Below are 15,086 nucleotides of genomic sequence, written 5' to 3'. Positions count from 1 at the left end.
CCATATATATATATATATATATATATATATATATATATATATATATATATATATATATATATATATATATATATATATATATATATATATATATATATATATATATATATATATATATATATATATATATAGTGCTTAAGGACAAAAACACCCATGCTTCATCTAAAATCAGTATAACATGGGATCCAAGTGGTAATCAATCTGAATCGTCAAAAAATTAAAATCAACGATCAGGGAATGTACTCACTGGCTCGGCTGACTAGGGGGTGTGCACCGGATTCAATATATATATATATATATATATATATATATATATATATATATATATATATATATATATATATATATATTCATTACTATTTTCTTTACATCTTTACAATTTCAACTTACTCTCAAAATATAATAATAATATATAATTTTTTTTTGAAAATAAGAAAGATCATTACTCATTAAAGTGAAACCTTAAACTATCAAAAATGATAGCTAGCGGAGTGTTCAACCATACAATACATTCATACAAAGAACACACTACTCTAGTTAAATTGAATCGTGGGCAACTCTATTCGCTGAACGCTTAACAAAAATAAGTGTAATTTTTGAAATACTACTCATTATATCTTTAATATTCTCAAGAAGTAGCCCAACTAGTGAGAAAATTTGATCATAATTTAAATCATCAATCATTGTTTGAGCTTCCACATTAACCTTAACATAATTCAAGCCAATCTCTTTGATCTAGCTAAGAGAGCTTCCCTAATTCCCAATCCAATTTTTTGGTAATGCTAAATTATATTATTATCCGAGTTGAATTTCATTTTTGGTCCTATTGTTATAGGGATCATTCCAATTTTAGTCCACCATAATTATTTTTGTCACATTGCGTTCACTATTATTAAAAGTGTTCCAATTTTAGTCCACGAAAAATTTTAAAGTGGACTAAAATTAAAACACTTTTAATAATAATGAACGTAATGTGACAAAAATAATCATGATGGACTAAAATTGAAAAAATCACTATAGGACCAAAAGGAAATTCATGGTCCAACAAAATGATGGCGGGACATTAAAAAAAAAAAATAAAAATGCCTACAATCCACAAGAAGGGCCTAGACTGGTAGGTAAGGGATAGGTGGATGGACGCTATTTCAAGAAATAGAGAAATGGAGGTCCATCCAGATGTTAACAAAGCATAATACGAGAATATATATAAAAGAAGAGTAAAGGCCTCCCCTATAAAACAAAAGGGATGATAAGTATGCTAGGAGCCATCTGGTCACCCATCAATCGATCAAGAACCAAGCGCACAAACTAGTGACTAATTTGATCTTTGGTGGACTCAAATTATAAAGGAGGGGACACCTTGACTAGACTGCTAGAGAAAGATATGGGGTTGGCAATTATATGTGGACGCGATAACCGCAACTGAGTTCTCGGTGAAGAAAGCCAAAATGGAGCTAATATGCGTACAAGTGGTCTAGTACGTATTCGGCATCACCCCTAATGGTTGGAGCGTTATCTTGTGCAACCGTGTGCACTATGCAAGGTGCACACAGTTCAAATTCATAATTTCTATATTATAAATTCATAATTTTTATACTATACATTCATAATTTCTAAACTGTAGATTCATAATTTAAATACAGTAGATTAATAATTTCTATATAGTAGATTCATAATTTCTATACTGCAGATTCATAATATATGTACTATAGATTCATAATTTATAAACTGTATATTATCAAATTATGAACATATAGTTCTGTGATTTGTGAATACAACGTTCAACAATTGAGAATATGAACATCGAAAATTATGAATATAAAGTTCTGTAATTGTGAATAGTGAGTTCAATAATTATGAATATAAAATTAAAAAATTATGAATATATAACTTTATAATTATGAACATATAGTTCAATAATTATGAATATAGAACAGTGTGTACCATGCATGATGTACACGATTGCACATCATAATTTGGCAAATTATTGTGTGGACCATAACAAAAAGTACATTTTTAATATACTAAATGTACATTATTTTTGTACTGAATGTACATTATACAATGTAATGTACACTCAAAAAAAATAATGTACATTTTCTGAATACAATGTACATTATTTTTGTACTGAATGTACATTATATTTGTACTGAATGTACATTATTTTATAGTAGACAAAATATGGTCCACACAACTTGTGTGGACCATGGTCCATACAGTAATGATTGTCATAATTTGCCCTAATGGTTGGACTTGGCCCAAGTGGTTGACCTAGGCCTATTACGGTCCAAAAGATTTAATTGTACTTTTTTTTTTTTTTTTTCTAAAAGTTCATGTGTGTTTTAAATTTGATGGCTTAATTATTATTTTTAGAGGGTTGATTTGATCTTTATCCATTTCTTTGGGTACTAGTATGAATATATGCAAAATATATCTCATAAGTCATTAACTTAACATTTCTTAATATAATCGTGATATCCTAGATCAAAGTCCATTTTGCAATATGAAATCTTGTTATATGTTCATTTTTAGTATATGCAAGTTCATATTAATATACTACATGTTCATTTTGAATCTACATATAATAAATATATGAAAATATAATGAACTTACTAAAAATAAACATTTATCATAATTCATCGTGCAAACTGCAAAGGGAACATATATGCATGACATAATTTGTCCTAGAGTTAATTACCTAAAGAGCAAATTACACTTTTGGTCCTGTGACTATTAGGGGTGTGTTAATTTGGGTACGTGACTTTTAAAATTAACAATTTAGTCCTTTAACTATCATTTTTTTAGCAGATTTGGTCCTCCTAGCCAAATTGCCGATGGAATTTGGCCGGAAAGACATTCGAATTTTTAAATCAAATATTAGTGGGGGTAATTTGGTCTTTTTAATTGTAAAAAAAATAGCGTTTTATTTAAAAATTCGAACGTCTTTCCGGCCAAATTCCACCGGCAATTTTGCCTGGAGGACCAAATCTGCTAAAAAAATGATAGTTAAAGGACTAAATTGTTAGTTTTAAAAGTCACGTACTCAAATTAACACACCCCCAATAGTCACAGGACCAAAAGTGTAATTTGCTCTTACCTAAATGGTCCCTTGACTATAACAAAATTATCAATTTAATCATTGACTATTTTTTGACCAATTAAGTCCCTCAATTTTAAAAATCTTAACCAATTTAGTCATCCTTTAGTTTTGTTGTTAGACATCCGTTAACTCAGGATCAGATCGGTAATTTTGCTATAGTCAAGGGAGTATTTCGGTGCACAACTTTAGAAATTTTCAATTTTGGTGCTTAACTTTATTGTTTTTATCAGTTTTGGTCATTTTGACCAAATTGACAGTAAAATATTGTCGAATTTTATATTTTAGGGGTAAAATCGTGATCTCGAGGAAACGTATTCAATATATAAACAAAACCACTGTAAAATCATATCTATATGTGTTTGGTCAATGAGAATAATGAGAAGACGGGCAGAAACTAGCTATAGATATATGAGATTTATAACATCGACGATTGGCAAACTGTTTTTTTCTCTTAATATGATTTTCTTTTGCTTAGATATTGAATATATTTTCTTGAGATGACGATTTTGTCCCTAAAATATAAAATTGGCAAGATTACGCCGTGAATTTGGCTGAAATGACCAAAATTGAAAAAATAAAAAAAAGTTAGGCACCAAAATTGAAAAAATTTAATGTTGTGTACCAAAAGTGATAAGACTTCAAAATTCGTGGGACCAAAAATAAAATTAATTCAAAAGTTAATTACCAAAATAGTTCATTGACTATACTGAAATTATCAATTTAGTCCTGAATTAACAGAACTTTAACAGCAAAATAAACGGATAACTAAATTAGTTAAGATTTTTAAAGTTGAGAGACTTTATTGGTGAAAAAATTAATCAATGACTAAATTGATAATTTTTCTTAAAAGTGAATGGACTATTTTGGTAATTAAGTCTTTGTACTACTTTTAAAGACTTGAAGTGAGATAACTTAAACATTCCTATAGTTGTGATCCCCCAATTAGTTTGGTTCAAACCGCGATCACGACTACCCAGGTCAGGGTAGCTTCATAGAATTGAATTCTTGATTTTGGGTTGGAATTCAGATTAAAGAGATTGAATCCAACCCAATTGTCAACGACTTTGAATCCACCAACTACCAAGCTCTTACCTGTATCATTTCAAAATCTCTTCTCCCCTATACAGCCAAGTCAATTCTAGACAGCTCGCAAACTCGACCTGCAGCTTCTCTCCTTCGACTAGCTCAACGGAAGTCAACGGAAATGGATGGGCTTGCTCCGGTGCCGCCCGGCGGGGGCGGTGGTGGTCCGGCTCCGTTCCTTATCAAGACGTATGACATGGTGGACGACTCGGCAACCGACGAAATCGTACAGTGGTCCGAGAACGGCAACAGCTTCGTGGTTTGGAACCCTCCGGAGTTCGCGCGGCTTCTCCTCCCTACCTACTTCAAGCACAACAACTTCTCCAGCTTCATACGTCAGCTCAACACCTATGTATGTTAATCCTCTCTCTGTATTACCCGTTTAGACTTCTAGTTTGTTGAATTCATCTAAAAAGCCCCAGCTTTGCTTTTGAGTTTTGATTAATTCCTGAAATTTGGTAAGTGTATACATGTGAATATATTTGTGAATCCTTTTAGGGTTTGGATTGTATGCGTTTAGGATTAGAGTGAAATTTCAGTGAAATTGTGAAAAGTCATTGCTTTGTGAATACTGCCTCTGAAGAGTGGGAATTGAATTTCGGTCTTATTTATGTCAGCTATGTTAGATAGGAAATTAATTTTTGTTTAAGACGATCATTGGATAAGATTGGGTGAATATCTAATTTGCGTGCTTTGTTTATGAAGCCTTTGAATGGATTATGTATGCACAGAGTTAGGGTTGATTTTTTGCTTCATGCATTTTCGATTAGTGGAAACTTTGGGGTGTCAGTTTACAGGGACAGATAATGCTCAATGGGCTCACAGCTACAGCTGGTAGCCTGGTACCAGGGGACGGCCAAATTAGCGACATTAATGTATAGTGCAGGATGCTAGTAATTAGCATTTCTTTTAGTTCAAAATCTTGAAAGCATGCTGCAGTTGATCATAGGATCTTGAGTGCCCGAGTCATATGAGTTAGCTGTGAGGACAATATTGCTTACTTAAAATGAAGTTTGTCTTATCTTAGCTGAAACCCTGAAAGTGAAGTTTATCTTATCTTTTGTAGTTTTTGATTGATAAGGAAACTTAACTATATTGAGATGCTTTTATGTGTTCCTTGGAGGATTCAATTTGCTAGTCATCTAATCTAGCCTTTATGTGTTTCTGGTGCAACCTAACGGAGAGTAGATTTGACAATTCATGGTTATAGTTCCGATCTAATCCTCGGCTTATTCCAATGCTCTAGCTTTGGGGTGCTTTCCCCGAGATGGAAAAATATTCAAATCGGATTCCAGTGGGAATATTTTGGTATTTGGACGAGAAAGGGAAAAGCGGCTCCTAAGGAGCCGTGTAATGTTTGAATAACACGGCTCCCAAGGAGCCGTGTTATAGCTTTAGGAATTATCAGATATACTTTGACAATTGAGAGGCGAGAGCTTTAAATGCTTCACTAACTCATCACCTTGCCGGAAACCACCGCCAATTCACCAAACCTCCTTTAGCTTTTTCCGACGGTTTTTTGTCCACTTCACTTTCCCCGGCCCACTCCCTCTCTCTTCTTTCTCCACCGCCCCCGCCTGTGGGGCTCTTTTCCTGCGAAATTTCAACCGAGCTAGCTCGCTTCTCGTTCTTTCGTTCTCTGTAAACACCAACCCACCTTCAAATCAACTCTTGTTGGGAGATTTAGAGGTTCTTTTCCACTCCTTCTGCTCGTTTTCTCTCGGAGATGATTTTGGCTTCCAATTCTTTCACCAGTCCGATTCCTAGAGAGTTTGGGCAGCTGAAGAGCTTGCTGAGATTGGATATTTCTTCGACATCTCTCATATCTTCATCTCCGGTAGGGTTTCTATATAACACGGCTCTCTTAAAGACGTGTTATACAATTTCCAAAATTAATAACACGGCTTCCTGGGAGCCGCTTTTCCTTGTTTTATCCACTTCCCAAAACATTCCCACATTGGAATCCAATTTAAAATGTAATCTCCAACGCGGTTATGATTCCTAGCTTTGTTGTTCTGAGGTGCTTGTAGAGTTGACAAATGTAGACTGACTTTTCTAGTCATTAAATTATGGACAATGATTAAACAGGTCATGCTGGATTTTGATGCCTTCCTTGAAAATGATTCTTCTGAAGCTTTGTGGGTACACTTTGCTTTTAACTGCCTGTGCTCTAGCATGATCATTTGCAAAGCCTCTTATGTTTATGTTCATCCACTTCAAGTCTTCATAGCACAGATGTTGCTACTATACTGAATTTGAAAGTTGTTTGACATACACCTTATTACCCGTTTGCTATTAAATCACTTATCAGTTGAAAAAGGTTTGAGAATACACCTTTAGGGGTCGTTTGGTTCCCGGAATGTCAGATTACCTTATAGATTCTTGGGAATGTTAGAATCCTGTGTTTGGTTAAAACTGAGATATGTAATATAAAGTTGTTTGGTTTAAGGGTTGTTCTTTATGTTATAATGGTTAGTATTTTACTTTAATACCCTCAACATTTTTCATGCATTTCAATATATGAAGTTCAAAAATTTTGTATTAACTTTCATTGCAAAAGAACTTATTCTTATATTAACTTCCATTGCAATACTGAGTATGTGTGATGCACTTCAATTTTGTATTAACTTTCACTGCAAAAGAACCAATTCTTATACTAGAAAGAATGGGAATCAGTAAGAATGAAAAAATAAATGCGAGAGAGAAACCAAGGATATCAAGGGCAAAGTTTGTAAAAGAGTGAAGGGTAGAGTCTGTAAAAAAAAAAAGCAAGGGAATCTTACATTACCTAAGGAAATCAAGGGAATCACATTCCCTTCAAAATAAGAAAAATGATGATGTGGATGTTAAATCTTATTCCATGGGAATGTTAGATAACTTCAACCAAACACAGGAATGTCATATAACCAACTAAAGATAACCTTGTTATCTTAGATAACCCGAACAAAACGCCCCCTTATTTCTTTAAAAGTTTAGACATTTAGATAATTAACACCCAACTCCTTCAGACATAGATACCTTCAGAACATCACTACTCTCAGTTTCCTGACATTGAAATATAGGACCTATGGGGTGCATCAAAGGAATTTTTTTTTTTTTTTTATATTTTTAATAATGTGTTCAGTGTTCTAGGTAAATTCCCTTGGGTGTTTCTATGTTATGGATTAACAGACTCTAGAATGAGCTGAATGGACTTCAAAACATTTTTGAACAAGTCATTTTTTGAACTTGATAAAAATAATGTTTCCAATGCATTCTGATCTTTAGCTTTCACATAAACTTGATCTTTAGCATAAATTTATAATTTATACGGAGATAAAAATAAAAATAATAAATGATGATGATGATTGTCTCAGGAAGGAATTATGTGATGTGTACCTCTGGGTTTATAAGAAAAGATCAAACAATGCATGGAAATCTGAGCTTCAAGCCCTTGTTTGATACCCATTGAGAAAGGAAGACTGTACCTCCACATAAACTCCTTTAGCCTCTTATTTCATCTCATCAGAGACCTTTTAATGTCTGTTTAAACATGTTTGTATGGATTTATGTCATCCGTTCTAAACCTTAGTGTCTGTTCTTTAATCTATGACATGATGTTATGGATATATATATGTGTCATGGTCTGAATACTGTACCAAAGGTCTGAAAAAGGTATAGATAAGGATTCAATTTACTGGGTTGAAGCTGTATGGATATTGTTTAACTGCTTCAACAGGACTTTAGGCTGGTTTCCTATCCAAAATTTACAGTCTGTTTCTTACCGTGATTTGTCAATTTATATTCATTCCATATGTTGGTCTGATTACTGAAAGGTACAGATAGGAATGCAATTACTGCATGAAGCTGTTTGAATATTTTGGTTACTGCTCCTGCATATTTCTCAGCTTTTAAAATTCTCGAGATTCATAATTCCCAGTGTAATTACACAAAATTGCATTGACACCAATGTCACCTTGATAGGGTTTTCGGAAGATTGATCCTGAAAGATGGGAATTTGCAAATGAAGGTTTTCTGAGAGGCCAAAAGCATCTCCTTAAGAACATTCACCGCAGAAAACCTATTCACAGTCATAGTCATCCTCCAGGTTCCACGGTAGATCCAGAAAGAGCTACATATGAGGAAGAAATCGATAAGCTTTCTCGTGAGAAGAGTAATCTTGAGGCCAACATCTCAACATTCAGACAGCAACAGTCCACTGCAAAACAGCAGCTCGAAGAACTAACTCAGCGGGTTGGTAATATGGAGCAAAGGCAAGAGAATTTGTTGGCATGTTTCAAGAAGGCCATTCTTAATCCAAATTTTGTTGAACGTCTTGCTCAAAAACTGGAATCCATGGATTTTTCAGCTTATAATAAGAAAAGAAGATTGCCTCAAGCTGAAAATTCCCAACCTGTTGAAGAGACGACTATCCTGGTAGACAACCATAGCAGTTCTAGACCTGAGTTTGGTAACCTATGCCACCAAGATTTCTCAAATAAGCTGAGGCTAGAGTTATCTCCAGCTGTTTCAGATGTTAATTTGCTTTCTCATAGCACTCAAAGCTCAAATGAAGACGGGGGTAGTCCCCACAGGAGATTATCTGAAGGATGGCCGAACGATTTGCAAATGAGAACCGCTGATGTTCTATATGCTCCAGAGACAGTCGAGCTTTCAGATACAGGAACATCATTTACCTTGAAGATGGATTCATCTTTGACCGGTAAAGCAAGTCCGAGACTCAACTCGTTTCAACATACCTTGACTGCTAATGAGGAAGTCGATGGGCAAATGTCCTGTCATTTGAATCTTACTCTAGCTTCTTCTACACTGCAAGTTGACTCTAACCCACATTCAGCCCGAACGCCACAAATGGGCGATATGATTAGATGTTCAGAGTCAAGATCCAACATTGATGGCAACGTAGCAGATCATAGCATTCCACAGAAGACCAGAAACCCTTCTATAGATAATGCCAATTTGTCTTCTGCTCACAATCCATCAAGTAACAAGCAAGGGTCTGCCACACCTCCGGCCCGAGTGAATGACGTGTTCTGGGAGCAATTCCTGACAGAAAGGCCAGGTTGCTCTGATAATGAAGAGGCGAGCTCTGGTTTACGAGCAGGTTCATATGATGAGCAAGAGGATAGAAGATCAAATCAGGGAATAGCTCGAAACACAAGCAGCATGGATAAACTTACTCTCTAAGGTCAAGATTCTTCCCCCTATTTCCATCACTCTTCAATTTATAGCTTGTAAAAATAATTTCAGTCTACTTGCAATTTTTTTGTGATAAATATCATGATATCAATCTTTTTTGCATTTAGAAAAGATTTGCAAGCATTTTCGTCCAATGGTTTATATCATTGTACATTAGCTACTCAAAACCGTGTATTGGGGTTGACCATTTGTACATATATTAATATTTGTTCCCCAAAACATTAGGGGAAGCTTAGATTCATGTTTCAATTAGGGTTTGATGGGAGATGATATTTATCCTATTTTTGTTCTTTTCTGTTTGCAAAAGCTTTACATCATTAGTAAGATAAATACGTAATTTATGTTCCTTATTCAAAATCACAAAACTATGTAAGTTTAGATTCATGTTTTCAATGTCATATTGGTCAAGTTGGTCCGCACAGGCTTAACTCAATGATTCAGTAGGCCATATTTGAAAAAAAGAGACTAAGATTCGAACCTCGACGGCGGCAGTGTGAGATTATGCCCAAAGTAGGTAGATCCCTTGTGACTTGTGCGCATCGGCATTTGGCCTTGTTTGCTGAGCCATTGAGTCACTGTGATTTACATCTTCCTGAATGCTCTGTCTGGCCGGAGTGTGGGACTCTTGGGATTGGAGATTCAACTTTTTGGGAGAGGATTAGATTAGATGGTTAATCTCTATCAACTCCTAATTGGGTGAATTATTTGTCTATTAGTTAGTTGATGAAATCATTGTTTTAGGAGGGGGAAAAAAAGATTTCATGGGCTATTTGGTAGATAGAAAACTTCATTTCATTTCCTACATTACTGTTCCCTAAGCATAAAAAATTCTTATGCATGGGAGCAATGAATTAAAAATACATGGAATAATAAATCCCATGTCTGTAATAAGTGTGTTGTATTATATAATGTATTATTTAATAAATGATATCAGTTCATTAAAAATGACATATTTCTATTTCTTTTTATAGATTTCTAATCAAGTGAGAACGAGTCTTAACCAGTGAACCTGTGAAGGATTGCACTGCAATTACTACATGATTGCACTGTTACGATTTTTAGACATGCCTGGAGGATCTTGCGGTGCAATCGTATCCGGGTGCACTGCAACCCTACATGTAATATATAGTATTTTCCCATTTAAAGTATAAAATGTACAAAATTTTAATTTATATAAAATTATTTTAATTTTTTCCATGCATTCCACGAACAAATTGGTAGAAAGAAATAAAAGCAATGTGGATCTCCGACCCGATGCAATATACAAGATCGTGATGTGTCAGTCCAGGTACAATAGCAAGAGGACCGTACTTGAGCCAGCCCATGTGAGATGAGTCCATGTTAACTTACGGGATTTAATAATCTCATATTGTCATCCGTAATCTAAAATTATATGAGGTGAGTCCATGTTAACTCACGAGATCTAACCCATATTATCATCCCTAATCCAAAATTTTTAAATCCCCTTCACACTTCACTTGACAACGGAGGCAAGGACAGGCACAGTTTGAATGAGCATTGAATTGAACCCAGCCCAGATCCAACTCAGCCTCTGCAACACTGTAGCAACATAACTCAAAGTCAAACTGATATCCAATGCAAAGAAATTGGCATTATTATTACTTTAATTTGGATCTTGATTGGTACAATCTCGCCAAAACTTGTATGGGTGGTTTTGTATTGGTGGGTCATTTTCACTCACCCCTACACTTTCCCATGACTAAAGAATAGCAAAGTAGGTAAGGCAGCAAGATTATCCCCACAACATTAATGACTAATCACCATCTATGGCCCTATGTTCTTTCTTCTTCTCTCAATGGTTGAATCTCCAACCCCAAGATCTCCCACACTCTAACTTGACAGAGTATTTGGAATGATGAAAATCACAGTAACTCAATGGCTAAGCAGATAGGACTAATCCCCACTTTGTCCCTGTCAAGATTTGAACATTGATCTCTTCTTTCAAAATACTGTTTACTAAACTAGGGAGCTAAGCCCATACATGCTACTATATGTTCTTTCTTCTCTCATGGAGGAGCATGCTTTGAATAAAGGTATCAAATTTGCACTGCAATATATATGACATACCAAATTTATATTACATATCAAAAGCTATAAGTCATTCTGGAAAAAATCTAGTAAGCCCGCACGGGCTTAGCTTCAGTAGGTAATATTTGAGAAAAGAGACCAATGCTAGAATCTCAGCAGCGGTAGTATGAGAAATATGTTCAAAGTGAGTGAGCTCGATCTGTTGAGCCATTAAGAAGTTAGAGATTCAACATTTTGGTGAAGAAAAAGTCTAGTAAAGTCATAAATGTAAGAATATTCTTATTGGTCTGTTTTATATGTACAGTTATTTTACCAAAAACACTTGCACTCCAGTACTTCTTCTTCAATGTCATTTCTTTCACAGCCACAAATCTCAAACTTTTCACTCCCCATAACAAATCATGAAAAAAACACCAGCAGGGAAAATCTTGGCACACAAGATGCTGAAAACCCAACTTCATTTCAAACCCTTCATCACCATCTCATTAGCATTACTTTTCTTGAATCCCCAGTTGAGTCTCGGTGGTGGGTCTTCAGTAATGGGCCTAAATCCGGTGAAAGGCAGCGACTTTGATGTAATGGTTAAAAGGGGTTGCGTTGGAAAGAGCAGTGAGTGCACTGCCATGGCTATGGAGGAAGAAGAGATGGATTCTGAGAGCAATAGGAGGGTTTTGCTGATGCGGAAGAGGTACATTAGCTATGAGACTCTGAAAAGAGATTTGGTGCCCTGTGATACTCCAGGTGCTTCATATTACAACTGCAAGGGTCCTGGGAAAGCTAACACTTACAACAGAGGGTGTGAGATCATCACAAGGTGTGCTAGAGAGGTGAATGGCATCAATTCTTGATGGGATTGTAGTACAGAGATGAAATTGGTAAAGTTTTTTTAACTGTGCTTGGAACATTTTGCTGATTTTTGGTTTAGGATTCTTTGCTTTGTTTGTTGTAAATGTGAAGATTTATCTGTCTATTTTCTGTTTTGACTGTTTATGTTTAATTTCATCTGATGCCATTGAGAATAATTACTGATGATGAAGTTTTCTTAAAATCCTGAAGTGTAAGAATGAGTATTTGCCAGGTAACCTAGGTTTAATTGAAAGGTATTAATAAGTAATAACCTCATGCCAAGTTGAAGATTTTGTGGAAGTTAGACATCCACTTGTCTTCAACATAAGAAAACTGAACTTAGCCCGCACGGGGAGACCAGTTGGTTCTTAGGTGGCAAATTATTGGCAATGACGCATGATTGAGCCCTAGCAGCCATGGCGATTGAGAATCACACCCAATGTGGTGGACTCCTTGTGGGCACCAGGCATTAGTCCTCTTACTTAATGAGCCGTTGAGTCACCGTGATTTACCAGTTTCACAAATCTTGTTAGGCAGGGATGTGGGCCCCCCGGGGCGAGAGATTTCGTCTTTTGTGGGCAAGAAAACTGAACCTAGCCCGCACGGGGAGCTCAGTTAGTTCTTAGGTGGCAAATTATTGGCAATGACACATGATTGAACCCTAGCAGCCTCAGTGATTGGGAATCACACCCAATGTGGTGGACTCCTTGTGGGTACCAGACATTGGTCCTCTTACTTAACGGCCGTTGAGTCACAGTGATTTACCAGTTTCGAAAATCATGTCGGGCCAGGGTGTGGGCCCCGGGGCGAGAGATTTTGTCATTTGTGGGCAAGAAAATTGAACCTAATAAAATCCCCTTCACATGTTCTTGATAAGGTACTAGATATAAAGAAACTGCTAGTTTTGTACAGAATTATGTTGGTGTCCTTATCTTCTGAAATGTAAGCCAAATGTTGTGTTTGTGATTGCTTCTATAAACTGCAAACCAGAAAGCAACATGAAACACACAAGGCCCTGCTTACTGCCAATCACTTCACTTGCCCAGTACAGTATGAAGATTTGCTTAATTATGTTGGATATGCTATAAACTGCATAGAATATAGGTCGAGGTAACACTAATTGTAATATTTCAATAGGAATCTGATTGTGCTGTTTTAGCATAATATACAATTGAACTGAAGTTATGTTGATTATATGTTTTTTAGTTTGTTGTAGTATTTCCATGTCATCTGATACTATATCTATATGTCAGATCTTATAGATGGTGGTATGGAAAAGGTAGAATCCCTGTTTTTCTTAAAGGATGTATTAAATAGAAGGGTTATGTCTGGGTTTATACACTCTCAATACTTTGGTTTAGCATTTTGTTAGGTTAGTCAAATGAAGAAGTATAAAAGGATTTTGTTTTATTACAGAATTCTTGTAAAGGTGAAAGAAGATAAATGGTCTTAAGATGTTGTGACTTTGATTACATCTAAGATGATGAGTATGAGAAGCAGTGGGGATAAATGAGAAGTTGTGTCCTCCACATAGAGTCACAAATTATGCTCTTAGACGGGGACTGCCCCAACCAAGTTGGTCGGACTATTGACCTGGTAACCAAAAAGTTTCAAGTTCAACTCCCATTGAGAATGGCTTATTGGCCTTCTTAGTTTAAGCTGGTCAGCTATGAGTAACCTAGGCTGGTTTACTTCGTTGTGGTAAGGTTTACCCAACGTACACCTTCGGATATCATTATCTAGGTTTCACTGAGTGGATAGAACAAGTTATATTGCCTTTAGACCTAAACCACAACTTCAATGAAAATGTGGCTCCAGATGTAGCAAAGAAGGAAGGTAAATAAGATCACCTTCCATGATTGCCTATGCTCATCTAATTTGGCTTTGATTTTAAAGAATCTTTTGTCAAGTCTTTGAATAGTTCTTGCAGTGAAAAGTCTTGGTACCATGCTTGTTTTCCATGTTGAAGATCCCATGTTCAAGTCATCTCAAAATTAGGTTATATTAATATAGTCTTATTGACTATCTATGAAGGAGTTCCAGTCTAATTCTACTATCTATGAAGGAGTTCTAGTCTAATTGTGTTATCACCATTGTTATATGTAAGAGTTTTTAATAAAAAAAAATAATTCATCAAAATTCCACATCACAGTAACTCACGAAACTAATTCAAGACATGATACTTACAATTTCTTTAAAACTGATTTGTTTCTTCGTGAGAGTTTTTCATGATACAATGGATTTACAGTATATAATTTGAGCATTTGAAAAATATATTCCATCCCCATTTGTTTAAAAACCTCATTTAAATTTTTTGTTCTGCCAAAAATCACAAAAAAAAATTTCTAATGGAGTTGCTCTAAAAAGCACTATGCACTATTTTAGAGCATCACTACCAGTGCTCTTTTCTCAGTTTTTAGAACAGTAACTGAGTTTTTATCTGATCGGAGGCGTTGGTTTTAATGTAGTTTTTTCTCTTGCCAAACAAAGTTTTTGGCAGGAGAAAAAAAAAGCGTCGAATGCGCGTTGGGCGCACTTTGTGCCCGCTGGGGCGCGTCAGAGTGGTCGCCAGTTGACAACCACTCCGACGCCACAACATATTTCTTTATGTACTATATGTACTATAAATAAGAAAAATACTATATGTACTCTTACTTCTTACTCTCAATTTTTACTCACATATTTTTGATGTGGACACTTTTCCTGTGACCCACGTGATAAAATATTCTATCATTGTCTGTCACATCATGAAGTAAAATTTGAGAGTACATGTAGTAAAACTCTATAAATAATATACTTCCAAACAATG

The 15,086-nt window shown here is 35.5% G+C and overlaps 2 protein-coding genes across 2 annotated transcripts; both read left to right on the top strand.

Moving 5' to 3' along the window:
* Positions 1-4,028: 4,028 nt before the first annotated feature.
* Positions 4,029-9,730, top strand: LOC109178978 (heat stress transcription factor A-5). The gene is made up of 3 exons (XM_019328529.1): positions 4,029-4,535; positions 8,147-9,443; positions 9,492-9,730. Exons 1-2 carry the CDS (start codon positions 4,305-4,307, stop codon positions 9,368-9,370), a joined length of 1,455 nt encoding a protein of 484 aa, XP_019184074.1. The 5' UTR covers positions 4,029-4,304; the 3' UTR covers positions 9,371-9,443; positions 9,492-9,730.
* A 2,010-nt stretch (positions 9,731-11,740) lies between these two features.
* On the top strand, positions 11,741-12,453 carry LOC109178979 (protein RALF-like 24). Its single transcript, XM_019328530.1, has one exon. The coding sequence runs from the start codon at positions 11,833-11,835 to the stop codon at positions 12,277-12,279; it is 447 nt and encodes a 148-aa protein (XP_019184075.1). The 5' UTR covers positions 11,741-11,832; the 3' UTR covers positions 12,280-12,453.
* The last annotated feature ends 2,633 nt before the right edge of the window (positions 12,454-15,086 follow it).

This window comes from Ipomoea nil, unplaced genomic scaffold, assembly GCF_001879475.1.
Source record: "Ipomoea nil cultivar Tokyo-kokei standard unplaced genomic scaffold, Asagao_1.1 scaffold0875, whole genome shotgun sequence".
Classification (NCBI taxonomy): Eukaryota; Viridiplantae; Streptophyta; class Magnoliopsida; order Solanales; family Convolvulaceae; genus Ipomoea; species Ipomoea nil.
This window is presented reverse-complemented; position numbering and strand designations above follow the sequence as displayed.